Source organism: Jatropha curcas, chromosome 9 (assembly GCF_041381405.1).
Source record: "Jatropha curcas cultivar XTBG-Jc1 chromosome 9, XTBG_Jcur_1.0, whole genome shotgun sequence".
In the NCBI taxonomy this organism is placed as follows: Eukaryota; Viridiplantae; Streptophyta; class Magnoliopsida; order Malpighiales; family Euphorbiaceae; genus Jatropha; species Jatropha curcas.
Window position 1 is genome coordinate 580,920 of NC_143159.1, and position 24,243 is coordinate 605,162.

Below are 24,243 nucleotides of genomic sequence, written 5' to 3' on the forward strand. Positions count from 1 at the left end.
ATAGCCAAGCTCTAACAGGCAAGGTTCAACCAAAATGTGAGTGCCCATTCATAGGGTAGTGGCTTCCTTCTTTGGAACGGAAATCTAAAGCTTGCTTCTCTGTACTGTACACGTGAATACTAGGCAAGTTAAATTAATGGTTACATTGGCTTAAAAGTTAACGAAACTTGCAGAATAAAATATCCATTGTTAAAGAAAAGAATGGAAAGGGACAAGGGATGGACCGGCCTATAGCATTCAACTCCATATCTATCCATATAATTGAGGTCAATCATCTACGGATAAGAACTTGAATCGCGTCCGTCCATCTTCCCGGTAAGAAGGTCACTTTGATTCCCTGTCACTGTCATATGAGTCCAAAAATCGTCGCCTCAAAAGATATCAAACGCACAGAGAAGGAGAAGTAGGTGAAATCTGAAAAGAGATGGAAGGTATGCTCAAGTGCTCTGCAAACTACGTCCCTCTTACTCCAATCAGTTTCCTGGAACGCTCCGCGATTGTTTACCGAGACAATCTATCCGTCGTCTATGGCGATGTCAAGTATACCTGGAAAGAGACTTACCAGAGGTGCATCAAGCTCGCTTCTGCTCTCGCCCACCACGGGATTTCCCGTGGCGATGTGGTAATTAATTCATCATTCCCTTACTCTATCGCTTTCTTCGTATTTATTTCTTCATGTATTTCTGCTATGATCGTAAGAGGAGATCGAATAGATCCAATTAGAGCTGTGGTAGATGAAGAACTGGCTGTTTGGTATCTATTTGGCTGCTTATGTTTGGTTATGTCTTTTGCTCGGTTACCGATGGCCCAGCGTTACCCAACTAAGGAAAAGTCTCAATTTCAATTTATTCTTGCATGTGCATAGTGCATATTTTTATGCGAAATCGTAAGCTAAAACTTACAGTACTAATTTTTGGTTTTTGGACTACTGAGGGAAAGAAGTCTTGTCAGTCTTGTTTTTCTTTCTCATTCATTTCTTTCCTCGCTTTTTTTTTTTTTTTTTTTTTTGAAAGTTTCTGAATTCTTATTTATTTGGAAACAAGAAGAAGTCGATAGCTATGCATCAATTCTTTCAGATTTTCTGAGTTCAGATATTCAATACCTGCTTCAATGAACCATTAGGAAAACTGAACTCTGGTCATTTGACTAGAGGTAGGTGGGCTTGGAAGTTCTCTTTATCTGATAGGTAATATTGTGGTTGCCCATGGTCTCACCCAGGATTTTTTCTGGCTCAATGGATGTTTATCAGTCTGGTGCAATGAATGGCATGCTTTCCATATCCTTAATCTTTCATTTCAGCTAAAGATTAACCTTTGCTAATTTAAACAGGTTGCTGTATTGGCTCCAAATATTCCAGCATTATATGAACTACACTTTGGCGTTCCAATGGGTGGGGCAGTTCTGTGTACACTAAATATACGCCATGATTCAGCAATGGTGTCTGTGTTACTGAGACATTCAGAGGCCAAAGCCATTTTTGTGGATTACCAATTTCTGCCAATTGCCCAGGGAGCTCTGGAACTTCTAACCAAGACGGGATCCAAGCTGCCCTTTCTTGTCTTGATCGAGGACTGTAATCAACCAGCTCCTATCTCCTCTAAAGGGAACTTAGAGTATGAGAGTCTTCTAGCAATGGGAAAACTGGATTTTGAAGTAATACAACCAAATGATGAATGGGATCCTATTTCACTTAATTATACCTCGGGAACCACATCGAGTCCAAAAGGGGTGATTTATAGTCATAGAGGGGCTCACCTAAATTCCCTTGCAGCCATTCTTCTAAATGATATGATCTCAAGGCCGGTATATCTATGGTGCGTTCCCATGTTTCACTGCAACGGTTGGTGCCTCACCTGGGGTGTGGCTGCTCAAGGAGGCACAAATATCTGCCTTCGGAGTGTATCCGCAAAGGGGATATTTGAAAGTATTTCTCAGCACAAAGTAACCCACATGGGTGGTGCACCAACAGTATTAAACACAATAATAAATTCACCAGCTGGTGACAGAAGGCCTCTTCCAGGAAAGGTAACAGTGATGACAGGTGGTGCACCACCACCTCCACAGGTAATATTCAGTATGGAAGAAATGGGATTTAACGTGACTCATTCGTATGGTTTGACAGAAACATACGGTCCTTCAACAATTTGCACTTGGAAACCTGAATGGTCTTGCCTCCCTCGTGATGTACAGGCAAAGTTGAAGGCCCGTCAGGGATTGCAACATCTTGGCATGGAGGAAATTGATATAAAAGATCCAGTTACCATGAAGAGCGTGCCACCAGATGCAAAAACCATGGGTGAAGTTATGTTCAGAGGCAACACTGTTATGAATGGATATTTGAAAAACCTGAAAGCAACAGAAGAGGCATTTAGTGGTGGGTGGTTTAGGAGTGGAGATTTGGGGGTAAAACACCCTGATGGATACATAGAGCTAAAGGACCGATCCAAGGACATAATAATTTCAGGGGGAGAAAATATTAGCACCATCGAGGTAGAATCTGTATTGTTTAGTCATCCAGCAGTTCTTGAGGCGGCTGTTGTAGGAAGACCTGATGATCACTGGGGGGAAACACCTTGTGCATTTGTGAACTTGAAGACAGGGTGTAATGCCAGTGCAGAAGAACTAATCAAGTATTGTCGTGATCACTTGCCTCATTACATGGCGCCTCGAACTATTGTCTTTGAGGATCTGCCAAAGACATCAACTGGAAAGGTACAGAAATACGTCTTGAGGAGTAAGGCCAAGGCCTTAGGAAGCCTTTCAAAAGAGAGAACTAGCAAACTGTAGATACACCAGTGATTGGAAGGTAACAGTTCTGTTTGGAGAATTCAAGTAGTTTATTGATAATTGTCTTCCATAAAGCTTGATGTCCTGCCCAGACCGTGTATATTTCATACGTTGGAGTTGGGTGGGGTGGCTGGTTTGAAAATATTGATAATTTAATCATCAAAATTATTAAAAATGTCTTGTAATATGCATTATTAAACCCAAAGTAAAAATAAAAACAAATTTCACTTAAATGTCTATTATTATTATGATTTTTGCCATCAATACAAAAAGAACTATTACAAAGATTATAATAATCTATATGACAATATTGTATATAAATTAATTTAAGTGTATAAATCAAATTAAAACTTGCAAAATTGGAGTAGAAAATGTAAAATTGATTACAGTCTATAAATTCAATTTATGCTAGTTTAACTTCTTTTTTTTTTTTTTCTTTTTTACTTCACAAATCGATTGTAAGTGAAAATAATTCTATAATCCTATTATCATTATAAACACAGAAGGATTTAATTCTTTAAATAGCTTATTAAACAAGGAAATTTATATGAAAAATTAAATTAAATTAAATACTACTAGTAATTAAGATTTTTGGGAGGAAAATTGTAAATGATAAAAAAAAAAAAAATTATTAGTTAAAGGTTGATTGCTGTATTTCTCTTGAATCTCTCAATAGATTTGTTTTTTCATATGGAATCTAGGAAAATGGTGAAGTCATCTTTTGTCTTGAATACTTAAATTTTAAACGTATAACTTAAGCACGAATAATGAAGATACGACGCGTATTTACCTTCATCTGTACACTAAACAGTTAAAGCTAATTTAATAATTATTATCTATTTAATGATATTTTTACTTATTTATTCGAAAAAAAAAAAATGATTAAGTCCACAAAAAGTTGGATACGGGGGTAGTTAAGTAATTTTCAAATGAATGATTGAGAGGTAAGACCTGTTGACCTTTTTCAGAGGTTGTCTTGGTTTGGCCATGCATGATACTTGTGACGCTTTTACTAATTAGTGCTCATTAATAGTAAGAGTGACCTTCATTTCTGTTTGCATACAGAAAGAAAGAGAAACAGCTCACCGCTGAAACCAAAGCATGGCCTTATTATATGCTTTCCAGGCTAGCAAAACTCCCAAATGCTCACTTAAAATATCGGTAATTCACTAGTTTATCTTTTCCACCGCCGAAAATGAAGAAGAAAATTGGGATAATTGGAGCTGGAATCAGTGGCCTGCTTGCATGCAAAAACGCAATGGAGAAGGGTTTTAATCCGATGGTATTTGAGGCTCGTAGCTGCATAGGAGGTGTTTGGTCTCAAACTATAGAGTCTACTAAGCTCCAAACACCCAAAAATTTATACCAGTTCTCAGATTTCCCTTGGCCATCTTCAGTTAAAGAGAGATTCCCTGATCACAACAAGGTCATGGAGTATCTTCAAGCCTATGCTGTTCACTTTAATATTCTTCCAAGAATCAAATTTAATTCCAAAGTTATTAACATTGAGTATGTTGCGTCCTCTGAAGAGGATTTGATTTCTTGGGATTTGTGGGGTGGCACAGGGAAAGCCCTCTCCCCTACTGGGAATTGGGTTATCAGAATACAGGATGCTCAGGATTCCTCTGTACCAGTTGAGGTAAATTATATTCAAAAGTGTTTTTCAGTTTAAATAAATAACAAACTAGTTCATCTGATTTTTCCATATATGTATAACCAGGTGTATCAAGTGGATTTTGTGATCCTTTGCATTGGAAGGTTTAGTGACCTGCCAAATATACCAGATTTTCCAATGAACAAAGGTCCTCTGGTATTTGGTGGTCAAGTCTTGCATTCCATGGATTATGCTGCCATGGATGATGATAGTGCTGCTCAATTTACAAAAGGCAAACGAGTTACAGTTGTTGGCTGTCAGAAATCAGCAACTGATATAGCAGCAGAGATCGCCAGTAGAAATGGTAACTTCTCAAAAAAAAAAAAAAAAAAAAAGGAAATGGAAAAGAAAATTTATTGTACCAAGAAAAGGTCTTGTTTTCTTAGTAATTAGATTCCTTGTTTCATCTCTTGTTGTTATATATTAGGGGTAGAGCATCCATGCACAATGCTATATAGAAAGGCCTACTGGATGGTTCCTGAGTACTTAGTCTGGTTCACTTTCATTGGTTTAAATCGCTTTTCGGAGTTTATGGTTCACAAGCCTGAAGAAGGATTCTTCTCTTGGATCTTGGCAATCTTGCTTTCACCTCTGGTAATCTCTCATCATAAAAGTATTTATTTATTGGGGTTTGTACTATCTAATTGATCACTTCCACAAAATTTGATTTCAGCTTTGGATATTTTCAACATTAATTGAGTTCTATTTGAAGTGGACACAACCATTGAAGAAATATAATATGGTCCCATCTCATAGTTTCATCAAACAGATTTCTTCGTGCTCGCTCTCATCTCTACCAGCTAATTTTTATGGCAATGTCAAAGAAGGAAGCCTTATCCCAAAGAAATCAGAAAACCTCAGCTTCTGCAAAAATGGTTTGATCATAGAAGGTGAGGAGAATCCAATGGAAACTGAAATTGTTATCTTTGCAACGGGATACAAAAGTGAAGAAAAGCTCAAGAACATTTTCAAATCCAGCTACTTTCAAAAATGCATTATTGGGTCATCAGCTCCTTTATACAGGTACTAAGATCCCAATCCTTACCTCTCACCTTTTACTTTAAGAGACAGACGTTCGCTTATTAAAGGACAAATGTTTGTTATTATATTTCAGAGATTGCATTCATCCTCGAATTCCACAGCTAGCTATACTTGGATATGCATACAGTCATTCAGATTTATATGCTGCGGAAATGAGAAGCAAGTGGGTGGCACATTTTCTTGCAGGAAAATTCACATTACCAACCATAAATGAAATGGAAGCTCAAGTGACAGAATGGGAAAAACTTAGAAGGTATTACGCTGAAGAGAGATACAGTGGTTCGTGTATCAATGCATTGCATCAAATCTATTGCAATGATCAGCTGAGCAAGGACATGGGATGCAATCCAAGAAGGAAAAACTGCTTTCTTGCTGAGCTATTTTCTCCTTATGGTCCTAATGATTACAAATACATCTGTTACCAGTAAGAAGATTAGATTAAACTTAATTGTATTCCTTCGCAGTACTGTTGTGATGAACTTATTTTATGAAAAACAAGCAAGAATGACGCTAGAAATGAAAACAGGAGGCTCCGGTGGTTCTAATTGGAGGCCTCTTGAGATGCAGCTACTAGTAGTTTCACTCTAACCACTGCACATAGTTCGAAATGGAAATTTTCTTGGTTCCAATCTGCATATATTCATTTTTTTTTTTTATCTTATATATATGTCATCAATGTTGTCTTTATATCATTCTAATAAATGGTTTACGTATGGTGCCAATCAAATAAAAATGGCAGCTGACAATTTTGACTATAAGTTATTAATGAGGCTATGCAGTGTGCAATTGTGGCCTTCAAATTTCATTGATTTTTGAACATTCAAGATATTTTTCCAACTCATCGATCCATTTTTATTTGCTATCAATTGTATTAATAACATTTAGTAAACATTAAGAAATTTCTGAGTGGTGTATCATTACCGCTGTGCAAAGGGAACATGGCAAATTGGTCATCACCCAATAAAATCTAAGAAATGTCAAAATTAACTTATCCACGTTTCTTATTGGTCACTTCTTTAGAAATTTTGCTCCATGATGTGATATCCAACCAACAAATAATTATCAGAAAATACTTGTCGATAGAAAATAAGTACATCCATTGTAATATCTACATAATATAAATAAAAAATACAAATATTTGAACTATCTAGGTAAAAAAAAAAAAAAAAAAAATTATTCTTTATGGTTAACACGAATAAAGAAACAGCCCTTTCCAGTAACTCACTACAGCCTTTTTGCTTAGCTTGTATCGTCCCAAATCAATCAACCAATATGACAAGAGAAGAATCTCACAGCTTTGTGCTTCGTTTGTATCAGTATAAGCTCTACAGTACACACTTAAGTGTATAAATAAAGCTCAAAACCTGCACTATCTCCCAAGAAAGCAAAACAAATAAAAATGGAAGTCCAAATTATTTCAAAAGAAAATGTCAAACCATCTTCTCCAACACCTCCACACCTAAAAATCTTCAAACTTTCCCTTTTAGATCAGTTCATGCCATCTCCATATGCTCCAATTGTTCTCTTCTATCCCATGATCAAGAACACAAACCATCTTGATGTCTCCAGCAAATTAAAGCTGCTAAAAGAATCTCTATCACAGACCTTAACTTGCTTTTACCCTCTAGCTGGAATTATCAAAGATGATCTTTCAATTGAGTGCAATGACAAAGGGGCCAATTTTGTGGAAGCTAGAGTTACTTGTCGCCTACATGAGTTTCTTGCTCAACCTGACCTCATGTTAATAAATAAATTTCTTCCTTGTCAATTCGTTGTCAATAAATCAACCGTAGGAGCTTTTGTGACAAATATTCAAGCAAACATCTTCGATTGCGATGGTATTGCCATTGGTATTTGCATATCTCACAAAATCTTGGATGGCGATGCACTGAGTACATTTCTCAAGGGGTGGACTTATGCTTCCAGGGGATGCAATGAAGCAATATATCCTAAATTTGTTGCTAGTTTTCTTTTCCCTGCAAATGACTTATGGCTTAAAAACTCATCAGCTGTGATGTGGAGTTCCTTGTTGAGAAAGGGTAATTGCATAACCAGAAGATTTGTTTTTGATTCCTCAGCAATAGAAAAGCTTAAGGCTCAGGCAAACAGTTCGGGTCTGCAATGTCCAACTCGAGTTGAGACAGTCTCAGCTTTTCTTTGGAAGTCCATTATGTCTGCCTCTGCAAAAGTAAATGGATTTCAAAAGCCTTCTTTATTAACACACATAGTGAATCTGCGTAGAAGAATGGAACCATCCTTGTCAGAGAATTCCTTGGGAAATTTCCTGTGGATAGCAGCTGCACAGTACACAGACGAGGCCAAGCCGAAACTCAGTGATTTGGTGAGTAAAGTGAAGGAAGCGATATCAAGAATTGATGAGGAGTTTGTTAAGAAAATAAAAGGTGAGGAAGAGAATTCTGTGCTGTCTGAGTCTCTAAAGGAAATTGGTGAAATGGACTCTTATAAAAATGGAAGAGACTGCTTTGGATTTTCAAGCTGGTGCAAATTTGGCTATTATGATGCTGATTTTGGGTGGGGAAAGCCTGTGTGGATTAGCAGTATGGGTTTGGAAGGTTCAGTATTTATGAATCTGATAATTTTGGTTGAAACAAGATTTGGTGATGGTATAGAAGCATGGTTGACCCTAGATGAACAAGAAATGGCCATTTTGGAAGGCAACCAAGACCTCCTCAAATTGGCATCCCTGAACCCAAGTCCTCTGGTTATTGGTAACTCATTAATCCTCACATAACCACCAATCTTCACTCACCTATTTTAATTCTTATTATCATGTAATAAACAGAATTGTCACTAAGGAACAGTCTGTAACCTTTTCCACTGTACATTCCTAGCATGCATATTCTTGCAGCATTGTTGCTTTAAGGCAATTTTAAAGAACTAAGTTTTTATTTGGACTGATTTTTCATACACGAGGATTGAAAATGCTGCGATAAAAGTGTCAAACCACCAGCATCAAACATTTTTTGCAGAGATATTATGGTTATAAAGTAGGGAGTTTTACTTTCCATTTCAAAGGGAACAGTTTGTTCGCTTGAGCTATAGTTATAGATAAGGCTTGAGCTATAGTCATAGGTAAGATTTATCTATATTTGGTATTTGAAACCATATAGCAAATTAATCAAAACAAATTGTTTTAAAATATATTTTTTGATATTATTAAGGATGTGCTCACACTTTTCATTTTAACTATATTTTTGTGCCAGAGAATCATTTATGTTTAAAACTTCTACGATGACCACTTTACCGGTCCATTTTGGGTCACCGGGTAAAATTATTACTGTTTTATCTATATTTAAAATATATTTTTTCTTGGTGAATGATTTATAACTGTTTTTATTGGTTTGGCGAACGGGAGTTTATACATCCGAGCGTAGGTAATTCTAATTGTATGTATGGCCGTATTAATGGGTTGAGTCTGAAATTTATTATGGCTGACAGGACGACCACTGGGCACCTGTCCGCTACCCATATTTGATTATGGGGCCCATCTACATTCTGATGATGTTTATTTTACTCACCGTCCGATCCAACGGCATCAGATAAAATTAAAAAAACAATAATGTGAACGTCGCCGTTGAACTTGCAGAATTTGACAAGCTGACAAAGGCACCTTCTTTCTCTCTCGCTGATCGTCACCATAGGAATTGGGAACAAAAAAAAAAAAAAAAAAAGTCTCGCGTTGAATCGCAGCGCTGGTCGTTGTTGCCTTTGCCTGAAAAATGAAAATTGAAATGAAATGAGAAGAAAAAAGCAAAGCACAACATTCTTTGCTTTCTTTTTACCCTTATGGCTTCTCTCCTCTCTTTCTTTCTGTTTTTCGTTTTTGCTTCTTTCCCACCCGTTCATAGTGAAAAATCTAATTCCACTTTTACCCCCATCAATCGCGATCTTTACCATGCCAGGTACGTATCAACTGTTATATTTCTCTTCATTTATTAGGGTTTTTTTTTTTTTTTTTTTTTTTTTTTTTTTTTTTTTTTTTCAATTTCAAGATTTTGAGATTTTATTTGAATCCTGAGTAACAATAGTTAAAGGCGAAACTTTTCTCATTTTTTATGCTGTTGTTGAATTTAATTAACTGTACTGAAGATGGATTTTCCTTAAAAATTTTATTCTTGGCAGTGTTGATTTGTTGGAGCAGATAAAGGCATTGGTTCATCGTCATCCAGATAAACTCACTGTATGGGCTACTCGTGCTTCTCTGTTGTTGTTGTTGTTGGTTTTTTTTTTTTTTTTTTTTTTTTTTTTTTTTTTTTTCAGGCTGGAAACTTTAAATTGTTGCCTTTTTATAGGTGGAGACGATTGAAACCGAAAACAAAGGTTACCAAGCAGAGATCACAGTAGTTACATATTGCAGGAGTAGGAGAGAGAGCGATGACAGGTCGAAGTTTCGGATCCTTCTGGTAAGTTTTCTGCTTATGTTGTACATGGAACCCATCAAATTTTACCTGTTAGAACTTAAAATTTTCACATTTGCTGAGGATAAAGAAATCCCTAAAGAATTGGAATGATATGTGATTCAGCTTAAACAGGGGAGAGAATAGAGAAGAGAATACCAGTATATTTATAATCTTGTTTTGGATTTGGATATGTGGTTTTAGTGGATTAGATCATCTCAAATTGGTAATTGCTGGTTTTCTTGACAGATGATTCCTTGTCTTCCAGAGTTTTGGGCAGCATGGGAGGGAGCTCATTACAACAGAACTTGCATTGCGGATCTTGTCAATCTTAAGTGAAGAACAATTTCTACCCAATATAAGTCCAGCTTCCTTAAATAGTACTCTAGACAAGCTTGTCATAAAGGTAACTTATCACCCCACATCAGTTGTGCGAACAACTGAAGATGTCCTCTGTCACGTGCATAATATAGCTTTAACTGCCTTATGAGTGTGAATTAAAATATTTATCTAGGTTAGCAACTTATGAGTTTACTGTTTGGGGACCAAAGGTAGGTTATTATTAGTCATCAAAATGTTTCTGAAACTTATTTATGGAAGATTTGTTTTATAAATGCTGGTTTTCCAATGATATACAGGTGGTGCCTATGGAAAATCTGAATGGTCGCAAACTTGTTGAAGAAGGAGATCTTTGTGAGAGGAGAAATGGTTATGCCGTTGACATTAGTAAATTCAGTATGTTTGTTTGGAAGTACACAGAAACACTTAGCTTTACCTTTTTGTGGCAGGTAGAGGAGTTGATCTCAACCGGAACTGGAGTGTTGACTGGGGCAAAAAGGAGAAGGTTTAATATACTGATTTACTATACCTGTTAAATTCTAGTCTGTATCCAATACTTGAATTGATCATCATTGACAAGCTCTTTAGAGTAAATCACTTACTATACCTGTTAAATTCTAGTCTGTATCCAATACTTGTATTGATCATCATTGACAAGCTCTTTAGAGTAAATTACTTGTTTTTTTAGCTTCCATGTACCTATTATTTATGTTTAAATGTTATAACTTCAAATTAACAGCATGCTGTTATCTGATATATAATTCCTGTCTCATATTTCTTGTCTATTCAATTATAGGATTATGATCCATATGAAGAGAATCCTGGCACTGGCCCTTTCAGTGAGCCTGAAACTCAAATAATGAGGAAACTTGCCTTGTCCTTTGATCCTCACGTATGGGTCAACGTGCACTCTGGAATGGAGGTTAGAAATGCTAAATTCTTCATCAGTATTACTTGTCTTCAGTTGCTGAATGATGCGAGTAGGAAATATAATCTACATCTCTCGATGTTAAATTATTGTTTAAACCTTGCCAAGTTACCTACTAAATTCCTTATCAGTGTTCCTTGTCTTTGCTTGCTGAATGATTATAGGAAATATTATCTATATCTCAGAAGGTTAAATTATTGTATAAACTTCACCATCTTCACTAAGAAGCATTAGTGAATGCTCTGATTCAATAAATTTTATATATTTACTTAAATGCAATGTTTATGGCTTGAGCAAATTGAAGTTAGTTGATTAACACCAATTTTGGCAATTGGTTTATGTGCAAGTACTAATATGTCTGAAATTCCCTCTAATGCATGAGTTGATATCCTATATGTATGCATCTAGGAGATTAGATCCCAGTAAACTAGTTTAGATTGCAATTTGTAGCAAGTAACCTTGGCTGGGATAAGGACAGTAACTTGACTGAGATAGAGTTCTTCCCACCTAGTCTTACTTATATTCCATAAACATGTTGCTCTATCTCTCTCTCTCTCACACCCTAATTTTCTTTCTTTTCTCTTCAACTTATTTTGTTTTACTGTTGAGAGGAATAGATAATTTTTCCTATGAAAGTGCTGGTGCAGTTATTCCGGTGTTGGTACATTTTACTCTTAGTTGAAAATCAATGCTTGATGTGTTTTTTCTGTGTATGTGGGTTGCTTCCTTTTTTTTTTTTTCCGTTTTTTTATCTAAGCTTTTATTAACTATATTGAATGATGTCATGCTTTGCTTTTATTTGTTTAGGCATTATTTATGCCTTATGACCACAAGAACACAACCCCTGATGGATTACCTTCACGGCGGATGAGGTCATTGCTTAGTGAACTCAACCAAATTCATTGTCACAAGCGTTGCATGATTGGTTCCGGAGGAGGCTCTGTTGGGTTAGTCTTACTTGCAATGAAAACCTGTTATTGATTCGAAAACATCCTGCTTTTGTGGGAAAAATATCCAACTAGTTTGTGGTATTGATAAAGGTTGCTTATAGTTTGCATGCGTGACAATCTAATCAAAATCTGCCACCATTCAAGGAACACAAAATCATTGTTTGGGTTTCTCATTCCTGTATTCTGTTCCATGTTTTTTATTGCTTAACCTGTGAATGAGAATGCAGTGAATAGACACTTGTACATATACATTGATGGCTTTGTTTATGTTTGGTAATGCGACCATTAGTTTCAATATTAAAATTCAAGTCCTTGCAGATTCTGCAGGATTCTAGGTGATATCAATCACCTCTGCTAGCATGTGATTCTTTTTCTTATTTTGGAAGGAGTTCAGTTCCTGGGTTGTCCACATTAAGGGATTGTGTATTACTTGCTGTATAATGTCAAATACATGACCTTAAAGCTGGGAGACTTTTTAACATGCTTACTGTTTTCATTTTATGCTTAAATTTAGGTATCTTGCTCATGGGACAGCAACAGATTACATGTACGACATTGTAAAAGTGCCCATGGCTTTCACCTTTGAGGTTTGTGAAATGTCAACTTAATTGATATCACTCAAAGCTAGTACAGTAGCATTTCTTGTTTATGTTTTATTTGATGACTGGCAGATATATGGGGATTTGACAGCTTCAGAAAAGGACTGCTTTAAAATGTTCAATCCTGTTGACCTCACTAGCTTCAATGTATGTTGCATCACTCTCGAAATTGATGGTTCCATTAACTATTATTGCGTAATTATATTTCTATCATTTTGCTTGTTCTCTTTGATTAGTATTCTTGTTAATAAAATTAATAGATGATGGAAAGTAATTGATTGAAATTTAACAAACAAATGATCATTTTTGGGTCCAGAGAGTTCTCAATGATTGGTCTGCTGCTTTTTTCACGATATTTAAATTGGGGCCGCTGCAACTAGATGAAACCCAGTCAAAGGCCTCTACATCTGGTTTGGAGAAGTGGGTATCGATAGATGAATATCTTGATGGGTACTTAATGGAAAGAAGAAATAGGTATGGTAAGAAGTTGGAGGTGCTAGATGTTGGGATGCAGGAGATAAGAACTTATTTTAGGCTCTTCTTGTTATCCTCAGTTTTGTTATTGTTTATGTTCTGTTCTAGAATTTCAAAGAGCAAGTCTAGCAGGCCTATTGTTTCGGCCATTCCCCTTTAACCATGTATAACATCCGTGCGACACGGACGGATAGAGATGCATCTGAAATTCTTTACAAAAGAGGTTTTGATTGGTGTAATTAAACTTTATACAGGACATTTTTCCCTGATAATGTTATATTGATTTGTATTTAATGAATTGGACAACAATTATTTTTACAATGTTGAAAGTGTACATCTGGTTTGAGAGTTGAGGAGTTATTTAAGTTTCTGTCTTTCTCTTCAAGGCATGATGGGCAGCATTGCTTATTTCTTCAACTATGTCAACTTTAAATGAAGTAGATCTTGCATGACATGAATAAGAACAGTCATGGTGAAATAGTTATGTCAACGCATTATTCCCCTTTATATGATACAAGAGAGAATAGAATTGTCAAAATCTCAATTGATATAATTATAATACATGACGCTGACAACAAAATGAGTGTCATTTTGTGTTTGTATGAAACAGACAACTTTACAATCTATATAAGAACGGATGAATAAAAGATGTACTAAAATCTTTGCATTTTGATCTTAAATTATGGTTTATAGATCCAGAATTCCCTTGTCACTGGACCAGAATCTCTACCAAATTATGAATGCCCAAGCATAAAGTCTTTTCCTGCAAGAACATCGAGTCCAGAAACAATCATCAGAATACTATAGCAGGGCTTTAAAACAGGCCTTTCAGTTGGCAAGGAATTCAAAATACTGATGTTAAACAATATATAAAAAGAAGATAAAACTTCTCCGCAAACACTGACAGCTCAGAAATGTTAAAGCTTGTTTGTGTTTGAACATGATAACATCACAAAACTGAAACTGAGTGCATTACTTTTCCTGGTATGGGATTGAAAATTTTATCAAATATCAGCTAAAGAGTGAAGCCACAAACCTCAGGTTGGCAAATGATAACGGCCTTAGCCATGAGTCCATGAGAATTGATCCTACACTTCATCTTGGCAGGAAAATCCTCTTTTAACTATAATTTTAGTGTTTGCTTCATGTATCTAAGTGCAGATCGTAGCATTGCTCTAGCTTTACTGTCTGGAATGCACCCAGCCAAAATCATTTCTTCGTACACAGATGGCACCTGCAAACATGCAGTGTATTTTTATATCATGCATGATACAGTTGATTCATAATCATAAATAAGCAGAGATCTAAACAATTATCCTGCAGGCAGTGCCATTTTCCTCTTATTCCTTTGTTCTTCATATTATCTTAGTCTAGTATCTTGAGATTAGCAGTTACATGCGAGGATCTGTCAGGAGCACAAGGAATTGAGCCACAAACCATAAAAACTCTAATAACTAGGACACAGCAAACATTTGGCAGACAAACTCATACCGCAACTACAACAAACTCAAGACAAAGCTCTTTAAGCTTACACATTTTTGTACTGTAGAAGTTAATCCTCTTTTGAGCCTTCCTTTTCAGATGCAATATTCAACTCAACAAAGCATTAATGCCAAACTAGCTGGGGCCAAAATATGAATCCATTGCCTCATATTCTACTTGGTTTTACGACTCGATTCCATTTAAGATACAATACACGCATAAAAGTAGTGACATAAAAGATTTATACCTTTTGGAACTTATCAACACGAATCAGAGCTTTCATAAGTGTAGTATATGTTACCACATCTGGCTTCAAATCCTGCAGTTCCAGGGACCAGTGGAAATGTCATGAGATGACATGAGAAATTGTAGTTTCAACATAATGGGAAACTAGATACTACTGAACGAACAATTAACTATTACTTACATTTTCCTTCATGTACTGCAGCACAGAAAATGCTTCAGCATCTCTCCTATCCTCACCAAATGCATTAATCAAGGAATTCAGCGCTAAAAGACTAGGCTTTAGGCCATCTGCTCTCATTACCCTAAATGCATTTACTGCTTGCTCAGATAAACCCTAGGAGGAAAAAGATGGAACACTATTAGTGACTCTAAATGACAAGTGCTAGACAATTAATGCATACAATACAGTTGGTCTTTGAAATCCGAAGAGCACATAGAGGGTAGTCACACATATATGGCTCATGGATATATTGTTTAAATTTTTATCTATGAAACATTGATTTCTGCACCATCTTGATATATAGTCTACCAAAATATTGAACCAATCGAGTTAGTAAATAGATCAAGAACATTTGTAAGCAAAATCGCTTCAGAAGGCGGTTAGATGCAGTTATGATAAGTTTTGAGGCAATAACATACCCTTTGTGCATATGCATTTATCAAGGCGTTGTACATAGTGGAGGATGGTTTCAATCCCGCAGACTTCATATCTTCTAAGCACTCGATTGCATCATTAAATCTTCCGGACTGCCCATAAATATCAACAAGTGTGGTATATGTCACAGCATTAGGCAACAAACCCAGACTCCGCATCTTCCCCATCAAGCTCTTCACATCATCCCACCTCTGTTGCTCCCCAAATGAATTAATCATAATGTTAAATGTGGTGGTACATGGTGAGAAGCCTTTTTCCATCATTTCCTCAAACAACTCCTCTGCTCTATCATGCCGCTCTGCTTTACAGTGAGAATCTATAAGTGTATTCCAGGTGACGGCATCAGGTTGTATACCCTCAGATATCATCCTATCAAAAGTAGCCATTGCATGATCTAGGCAATTAAACTTGCCAAAAGTATCAATCATCACATTGTAAAAATGCCTATCTGGGCGCACTCCAATGTTTTTCATTTCCCTCAAAACCTGAAAGGATTTTTGCCATTCCCCTCTATCGCGATAGCTAGCTAAAATTCTACTGAAAACATAGGAATTAGGCATCACATTGCTCGCTTCCATTTCCTTCAACACAATTCTGGCGCTTTCCCATCTTCCTGCATTAGCATAAGCATCAATTAGCAGACTATAAGTATGTTCATCTGGTGAAACCCCGGTTTTCTCCATCTCCGAAACAATAAATTCTGCGTCTTTAAGTGAACCAGCTTTCACATACCCTTTAAGAAGTGCATTATAAGCCCTAGTCCTCGGTTTCAATCCATTGTCTTTCATTTCTTCAAAGATAGCTTCAGCTTCCACAGTCCTACCTGAATCTCCCAAAGCCGATATCACTGCCACAAGAGTCGCGGTTCTTGGACTCAATCCACAGCCTTGAACCATGCCCAGAAACTCCATTGCCCGGCTTGGATCACCAGCCTTTGCAAAGCCGACAATTATATCGTTCGAGAGCTGAACGTCAAGCTCGAGTTTATCACACTCAATTTCATTATAAATCTTTTGCAAAATCACGGAATCGATTTTGTTTGATCGCGTAAGAGACCGGATAATCAAGCTGTAATTAACGAAATCCGATGGGTAACCATCTTGGCGCATTCTAGAAATCAAATTGAGTGCCTTTTCAAGCTCGTTATTGCGGGCACAGGCGTTTATTAAGGCATTGTAGGTTAAAGGAGATAAGGTCTGCCTCTGAGAAAGCAAAAACGCCTCGTATAACTTCTCCGAGCGGCCAAGTGCGTGAATTAGAATCGAATAGAGTAGCTCGTACGAGAAACAGAGGTTGTGTTTCTGAAGCCATGAAACGACGGCATATGCTAAGCCAATTGAAGACGAAGAAGAGCATAGAGATTTGAGAACAGAGTGCCAGAGTGGACCAGGCACAGCTCTGTACGACTCAGCAAGCTCGAACTCCGCGGCATCTAGTGATGTCGGTGAGGTTGACTCGGACTCAGTCGAAGCTTCCGAAGATGATATTTTGTTGGACAGGAAGTTAAGAAGTGGAGTGAAGTCATAACGGCGGCTATGGAGGGCGAGAATATCCTCGACGTCATTTTGGTCATTATCCAATCGTCTCAAAGAAGAGGCATAAGGGTCGGCCAAATTAGCCGCGACGGTTGTTACTGGAATTGTTGAGTTGGTAGCAGAGAGTGGCAGTTGGAAGATAAGCTGGTGGTGGTGGTGGTGGTGAAGAATTGGAGAAGGACTGTGAATAGAAGGAAAGCGAGTCGGGGAATGTGGCGGAAAGAGGAGCATATTATGCTTATCCTTAACGAGAGAGGAATTGGAATTAGATGGAAAAATGGTGTTTCGACGGAGAACATGAAGGTTGGTTTATCGGGTTTGGATCGTTTATGGTGGATGACGGGTGAAAGAGACAGATGAAGGTGCAGATTTTTTCTCAGAACGGCGTTATCCAAACGGCGTCGCTGGGAGATAAGAAAAAACGTGCCATAATTAAAACGGTGTCGTTGATGCTCCTTAAAAATACCAACAGAATTCCTTCCAAAACCCTCTTCAAACCCTTGCCGCTATTCCGCTTGCGAAGCAGGTTCTGTAGAAGTTGAACACTCGTCGTCTTCTGATGAATTTCTAGGGTTCACTGCTTAGCTGATCGCATACGATCTTCTCAGTAGCTATGGGAGGATCTCGAGTTCAAATCAACAAGTCTCACAAATCCCGCTTTGCTTCCAAATCGTCTCGTAATCTTCACAGGACATCTCTGAAAGGTTTGCCTCACTCCCAAATCTGCAATTTCTCATCTATCTATATCATAACTTTTATAGTTCAATATATAAAGTGCCGCCCTTTTGCTTTATTTGCATTAGATAAGAGTAGAATTGCAAAATCGGAGCACAATGTCACCAAGGGAGCTCGAGCTGCTCGAATTCAACGTAACAAAATGGTATCTTTTCATATCCAGATCTCTCTCTTTTACATTGTTCGACATAATTTGCCAAAAATATGCCTTTTGCTTTTATCTTATGCCCAAAATTCCAATTTCGTAGTTGCGTGAACAGAAACGGGCTGCCCTTTTGAAAGAGAAAAGGGCTTCTAATGGATCGTCAAGTCCTCCCCGTATAATTGTAAGCATCTTTCTTTCTTTTTTCCCCATTAAAAAGAAGAATACATCATTGTGATGCCCGGTGTAAGCTGTTGTCATAAAGTTTATGCTTTCGTTCCGGATTCATTCATTTTGTTTGACATCAATGTTAGGTTCTTTTTGGACTCTCTGCCTGCGTTAATCTAGATTCACTTGCTGAAGATCTTCTGAAATTATTATCTCCTAATGGTACTGGGTCTTCAACAGTTGCATCCTCTGAGTACAAAATCAGAGCAACGGTTAGTACAAGCCTTACCCAAATGTTGTAACATTATGAATAACGGAGATATATCTAGGTTGGTCTTTACTAAAATGGCAACATATTTCTTTGACAAGAAAAGTTTGAGCCATTTACTTGTCTTTGCAATTTGAGATTGCATTCAGAAGGCAGATTTTTTCAGTGTAACTTCCTCGGATTTTGCCTGCCATGTTTCGAAATATGTTACTTATTGGATGCGACCTATGGCTTAGGCTTCCTAATTTGTTAGCCTGTTGTTGAATTCGTGAATATCTTACTGATTTTATCTACCTTAGGTATTGAAAGCACCTCATGGGGATCTGTTATCTTGTATGGAAATGGCCAAGGTAAGTATATGGCAGCCATGTATGTTTTCCATGTTTTGGTGGTTACATGTTCCTCAGTTTTACTTCAATGCTTTTGATTTTTTGACCTTTTGAACATTGTTTGGATTTTAGGTTGCTGATCTAATTGCTTTTGTGGCATCAGCGAACGAAGAAAGTGATTCTGACTATATTGATTCATTTGGAAGTCTATGCTTGTCTGTGTTTAGGTCAATTGGTTTGCCAAGCACAGTTGTCTTCATTCGTGTAAGTTCTTTATCCTTGTGCTTTTGTTGCACGCTTATATAATTTCCAGAGGATGACTAGAATCTGGTTTTGCATTGCCCAATATTAAAAATTGTCCTTCTTTATTTGTAGGATCTACCAACTGAGCTGAAAAGAAGAAATGACTCAAAGAAGATGTGCTCTTCCAGGCTTGCTGTTGAATTTCCTGGGGATTGTAAGTTCTATCCTGCAGATACAAAAGATGAGTTGCACAAGGTAGCCTATCTATGTTTAAACTAGTTATCCATATCACTTTGCTCAGTATTAAAAATTTTATGATTACTGAAAAATTTTATGATGGCTATCTTGTGTACATTTACTTGGAATCAGATCACACTTCAATGCTTTCTTGCGTGTTTTTATTGCAGTTTTTGTGGCTATATAAGGAGCAAAGGCAAACATTACCTCACTGGAGAAACCAACGGCCTTATCTCATGTCTCAGAAGGTGCTTATTTTACTTTTATTTAGTTGCTAGTATAAGTGTAGGTCACTTGATGTAGCACCAATGAGAAGTGACTCTATCTAGGAAAGCCACAATTACAGACTAAAGGAGTTTTACTCAAGATGAATGCTTACACTATCCAGTGCCAAAACTTTTGACACCAAGGGGAAGCAAATTGGTAAAATAATGTAAAATATTTTGATAAGTGCGTCCACCTTGGAGCCTTACTACTCTTACAAATATATTGAATATGAAGAAAAAGATAAGAAAATAGCCAGCCTGTTGGCCTATTAAACCGATGTTGTCAATGGAATTCTCTTTACATTTGGCCTGTTATAGATTCCTTATTTAACAAGAATTCTGCCTCCAGATGAAAGCTTTATTTTCAGTTGTTTCATGCTTGATCTGTGGATGTATTGTAGGTTGATATTGTAGCAGATGATTCAAATTCAGGAAAATGTACTTTACTCCTTACTGGTTATCTGCGTGGTCGAAGCCTCTCGGTGAACCAGCTGGTAATACATTCAGCCTATTGGCTTCTTTTTTGTGATTGATATTGCATTGCCTTTGATGGTTTGACTGGTGTGGCATATGATATTCCTCAACATCAGGTTCATGTTTCTGGTGCGGGGGATTTTCAACTGCTGAAGCTAGAAATTTTGAAGGATCCATTTCCTCTCAATCCAAGAAAAGAACCAGATGCAATGGATTCTGATGATCTGCTTAACGCAGAGGTATTGTATGTTAACTAAAATTGAAAGCAAAGGAGGATATTTATTGGAAATGATAATAGCATGCTTTCTTCATCACTGAGCTCTAATTCCTTCATTTATCTCGTTTTCACTCCACCTTCAAGAAATTATGGTGCACTAAAAGCATATTAGTTGCTCTTATGCTTTCTCTTTGGTCTTTGATATTCTCATGCTTTTTATGAATTATAGAGATGGTATGGCACATCTATATTTTCTTATGATGTGATCACCATATGTGTTTTCTTTTTAAATAGTTAGTTAATGTATCTCATAAATAATGTCTTGGATTTCATGCCTATATTTATTACAATGTTCAACAGTTTGTTTGACTTGATTTTCATGTTACTTCTAACATATGTATGCTCCCCACAATTATTTTCCTAATGCTTTTTTTTTTTTATTATTATTCCAGGTTGTTCGTTCTATGAATCCTGATTCTTTGACCCAGGAGCCCTTGCTTGTTGAGAATGTTCCTGATCCTCTTGCAGGAGAACAGGTAACTTACAACAGGCGTAAAAAGCTTGTGCTCTTAATTATTTATTACTATTAGGTTATTGATGTTAGCAATTAATAACTGGCCATTATTATGTTATTTTAGTTTTTGACCTTGTCATGTGTTCTGTTATGATTGTGATTGAAACTTGCATTTACTACTTTCGAGTTTCTGTTTTAAAAAATTCCCCTTAAGAGACTTGCATGAACCTGGCTGCAATGTGCTTTTAACATGTCTATGATGGGTGATTAGCCCTATCATCATCCTATGCATATGTGCCTGGTTTTTCTTTTTCCTTTATTGTTCAGTTTTAAGTGAATTTCTACGAACGTGATACAGTATATCATTCTCCATGTTCTTAAATATTTAAGTGAATTTCTTTTTCCTTGGATAGTATTGATATTACTGTAGAAAAATTGCTATTGAAAACATTATTATTCCTTATCAGACATGGCCAACAGAGGCAGAGATGGCTGAGGCTGATGAAAATCAGGAACAAAAAAGGTTAAAAAGGAGAATTCTTCCTCGAGGTACTTCAGAGTACCAGGTCTGTGCTCATATATCCAAATTCACTTGTATCTATTTCTGACTGTTCCTAATTTTCGTTTGCCTTAAGTCCTATTTGATAGCATTAAATCACTCACTGAAATTCTTGTAGGCTGCTTGGATTCTGGATGATACTGATGAGGAGGATTCAGACAGTGGCAGTGAGGCTGATGATGGCATGGTACTGGATGAAACAGAGAGGTATGGTCCAGGGGCAGAGGGTGCTGATAACTCAGAATTTGATGATGATCAAGCTTCCCTAGACCTTAGGAACTCTGATGAGGAAACTGAAAGTGATTCATTGATGATGGTGAGTCTTAAATTGTAACACTTTGATGATCTGTTCCAAATTTAACCAGCATTCCTTTGTCATGCAGGAAGGTGAAAATTTAACAAGAGAACAGATAGAATATGAGATAAAAAAAATTAAAGAAGCACATGCTGAAGACGAGGGTAAGTATTTCAATCTTTCTTTGTGTCATGTTTATTTTTTCTTATGATTTTAGTTATTTCCCTAGGGTAATAAAAAGACTGTTTAATTCTGATATTAATCTCTTCTCCCTCTTTTTCAGAATTTCCGGATGAAGTGGAAACTCCTTTGGATATTCCTGCTAGAAAGCGTTTTGCCAAGTATAGAGGTCTCAAGTCCTTTAGGACCTCTTCATGGGACCCCAAAGTAACACAATTGTGATCTTGTAATTGCATTTATCGTGTTACTTTCCAGAGCACGCCTTTCATGTTATTTTTAAATTTCAGGAGTCTCTACCTCCAGAATATGCCCGAATTTTTGCATTTGATAATTTTGCAAAAACACAAAAGCATGTTTTTGCAAAGGCCCTGGCAATGGACCAAGATAGCAGGGATGACTGTATATCAGCTGGTCAGTATGTAAGGCTTCACATCAAGGAAATACCCACTGCTGTTGCTTCCAAATTATGTGTACTTGCGAAAACGGTGCCTGTAATTGCATGTGGTCTTTTTCAGCACGAGTCTAAAATGTCTGTCCTTCATTTCAGGTATATTCTATCATGAACTTTTCTCTGCTCACTGCTAGTTTCTCTTTTTTGTTCTTAAAGAGACATTTGCTCGATCCTATTTTGTTTTACTGGATGAGCCTTTTATTTTTCTGCAGCATTAAGAAGCATGACTCTTATGATGCTCCTATCAAATCCAAAGAAGAACTAATATTTCATTTTGGCTTTCGGAAATTTGTTGCAAGGTAATGAATTAAACACAACTATCGCAGAAGTTGACATTGTAGAAAGTTCACCATTTTTTTTTTTTTTTAGGCCAATATTTTCCACTGACAACATAAAGTCAGACAAGCACAAGATGGAGAGATTTCTTCATGCTGGCCGATTCTCCATAGCATCAGTTTATGCTCCAATTTCATTTCCACCTCTTCCTTTGATAGTCTTGAAGCGTGGGGAAGGAGGCAGTGCCCCCACTGTTGCTGCTGTTGGCTCCTTGAGAAGCATTGACGCTGACAGGATAATACTGAAGAAGATTATATTAACAGGGTATGTAGCGCTCATGACAAGCCTCTCATTCACGTCATTCTGATGTATTTCTACTACTTCCATTCATTGATAGAGAGTAATAACAGATTGCAATGAACTGTGATTCATTTATGATTGTCCATCACTGTGCTGAATCCATGTGTTAGGCTTATTCAATTCCAAAAAAAAAAAAAAGGAACCATTAATGTACTGGGCTTATTTAGTAATGAAACAAGGGAGAGTAAAATTAAAGAGAAAAATAGAAACCTTTTATATTAAGGGAAAAAACAGAGATTGAATTCAAGAGTTTATAGTTTCCTGTACATCTGAAAACAGCACTGATTTGCCTTTTATAGATGCAATTAATTGCTTGTCTATTTGTGTGGGCTTGTGAGCTTTTTGTGGAACTATTATGATCTCAAATGGATCTTATGATTCAAAGTTGAATATAATTCTGACGTTCTCATTTACTGAACTCTCTCATGCAGTTACCCTCAACGAGTGTCAAAATTGAAAGCATCAGTGCGCTACATGTTCCATAACCCAGAGGATGTAAGATGGTTCAAGGTAATACAATTTCCATGGCAGATATTTTGTCAAAGGTTATTTGCTGTTATCCTAAATTGATGAAATTCTGATGCTTGCAGCCTGTGGAAGTGTGGACCAAATGTGGTCGCCGTGGTCGCATCAAGGAACCTGTTGGTACACATGGTATGGTTCTCAATTACTTTTTTTTAAAGAAAATTTTTATTTTTATCCTGTAGCCTGTAGGTGAAAAATCTGATGATGATATTGTCACTGTGGGCTCTGTTCCTTAGACAAGCCATATGGATGGTGCAACAGCCCTTGAAAATTTGTTGCAGCCATAATGGATAGACGTGAATGCCCTGACTACGACTATTTTAAGCATGTATAGCACCTGTCAATTTTGGTTGGCTTTTCAGACGATACTGACTAATGTCTCTGCTTTGTATTCAGGGGCTATGAAGTGCACCTTTAATGGAGTTCTTCAGCAGCATGATACTGTTTGCATGAGCCTGTACAAACGTGCATATCCCAAGTGGCCAGAACATCGGTTCCCAATTCTCGATGCTTGATCAGATGGTAACTGATCTTCCATCGTTATTCATTATGAAATACACAAGGTAGCCGTGGTCGATTGTGGGAATGAAGCTCTGGTTCAGATTCTCAATTCCAATTTCATGTTTACTAGGAAGTTAGAAGCAATAGAGTGTGTGGGGATTTGTTGTATCTTCCCCCATTGTAGTTGTTTGTTTTCTTTTTCTCTACCCGTTTCTGCTATGACAATTTATATTTTTCCCCTATAGTTGCAATTGCAAAGCAGGAATTGGAAAGTAGTAGAGAAGGAAACAGAGGAAAAACAAGCAATGCCATTTTGCTATGTTGGCATGCTAGCTCATTAATTTATGCTATGAAAGGGAATTATAATCAATTATTTATTGAAGTTGAATCTTGTC

The 24,243-nt window shown here is 36.9% G+C and overlaps 6 protein-coding genes across 7 annotated transcripts; 5 read left to right on the top strand and 1 right to left on the bottom strand.

The window, feature by feature from the left end:
• Positions 1–238: 238 nt before the first annotated feature.
• On the top strand, positions 239–3,020 carry LOC105635239 (butanoate--CoA ligase AAE1). Its single transcript, XM_012218276.4, has 2 exons — positions 239–622; positions 1,330–3,020. Exons 1-2 carry the CDS (start codon positions 425–427, stop codon positions 2,785–2,787), a joined length of 1,656 nt encoding a protein of 551 aa, XP_012073666.2. The 5' UTR covers positions 239–424; the 3' UTR covers positions 2,788–3,020.
• Positions 3,021–3,852: 832 nt separating this feature from the next.
• LOC105635238 (putative flavin-containing monooxygenase 1) lies at positions 3,853–6,111 on the top strand. Its single transcript, XM_012218275.4, has 5 exons — positions 3,853–4,426; positions 4,508–4,745; positions 4,869–5,035; positions 5,115–5,464; positions 5,556–6,111. Exons 1-5 carry the CDS (start codon positions 3,983–3,985, stop codon positions 5,908–5,910), a joined length of 1,554 nt encoding a protein of 517 aa, XP_012073665.1. The 5' UTR covers positions 3,853–3,982; the 3' UTR covers positions 5,911–6,111.
• Positions 6,112–6,567: 456 nt separating this feature from the next.
• Positions 6,568–9,081, top strand: LOC105635237 (epi-neemfruitin B 7-O-acetyltransferse L7AT). Its single transcript, XM_012218274.4, has 2 exons — positions 6,568–8,211; positions 8,942–9,081. The coding sequence occupies exons 1-2, from the start codon at positions 6,882–6,884 to the stop codon at positions 9,061–9,063; spliced, it is 1,452 nt and encodes a 483-aa protein (XP_012073664.2). The 5' UTR covers positions 6,568–6,881; the 3' UTR covers positions 9,064–9,081.
• Positions 9,082–9,135: 54 nt separating this feature from the next.
• On the top strand, positions 9,136–13,511 carry LOC105635240 (Zn-dependent exopeptidases superfamily protein). The gene is made up of 11 exons (XM_012218277.4): positions 9,136–9,405; positions 9,626–9,683; positions 9,796–9,906; positions 10,169–10,306; positions 10,539–10,608; positions 10,689–10,744; positions 11,036–11,161; positions 11,975–12,114; positions 12,632–12,704; positions 12,789–12,863; positions 13,033–13,511. Exons 1-11 carry the CDS (start codon positions 9,290–9,292, stop codon positions 13,348–13,350), a joined length of 1,281 nt encoding a protein of 426 aa, XP_012073667.1. The 5' UTR covers positions 9,136–9,289; the 3' UTR covers positions 13,351–13,511.
• A 200-nt stretch (positions 13,512–13,711) lies between these two features.
• Positions 13,712–17,478, bottom strand: LOC105635242 (Pentatricopeptide repeat (PPR-like) superfamily protein). Of its 2 annotated transcripts, XR_001046914.4 has the most exons (5): positions 15,558–17,478; positions 15,100–15,252; positions 14,920–14,991; positions 14,227–14,424; positions 13,712–13,953 (listed from the first exon to the last, which is right to left on the bottom strand). XR_001046914.4 is itself a non-coding variant. In XM_012218278.4 (4 exons), the coding sequence occupies exons 1-4, from the start codon at positions 17,337–17,339 to the stop codon at positions 14,314–14,316; spliced, it is 2,118 nt and encodes a 705-aa protein (XP_012073668.2). In that variant the 5' UTR covers positions 17,340–17,478; the 3' UTR covers positions 14,226–14,313. The 2 variants fall into 2 exon arrangements, 1 of the variants encoding a protein (XP_012073668.2); XM_012218278.4 differs by lacking the exon at positions 13,712–13,953 and having other exon boundaries at positions 14,226–14,424.
• Positions 17,479–17,584: 106 nt separating this feature from the next.
• On the top strand, positions 17,585–24,230 carry LOC105635243 (pre-rRNA-processing TSR1-like protein). The gene is made up of 21 exons (XM_089725957.1): positions 17,585–17,812; positions 17,912–17,988; positions 18,092–18,169; positions 18,300–18,425; positions 18,721–18,771; positions 18,883–19,014; positions 19,126–19,248; positions 19,401–19,478; positions 19,898–19,990; positions 20,087–20,209; positions 20,640–20,723; positions 21,169–21,267; positions 21,379–21,576; positions 21,644–21,719; positions 21,839–21,942; positions 22,023–22,282; positions 22,399–22,485; positions 22,556–22,786; positions 23,254–23,332; positions 23,413–23,476; positions 23,744–24,230. The coding sequence occupies exons 1-21, from the start codon at positions 17,722–17,724 to the stop codon at positions 23,860–23,862; spliced, it is 2,373 nt and encodes a 790-aa protein (XP_089582083.1). The 5' UTR covers positions 17,585–17,721; the 3' UTR covers positions 23,863–24,230.
• The last annotated feature ends 13 nt before the right edge of the window (positions 24,231–24,243 follow it).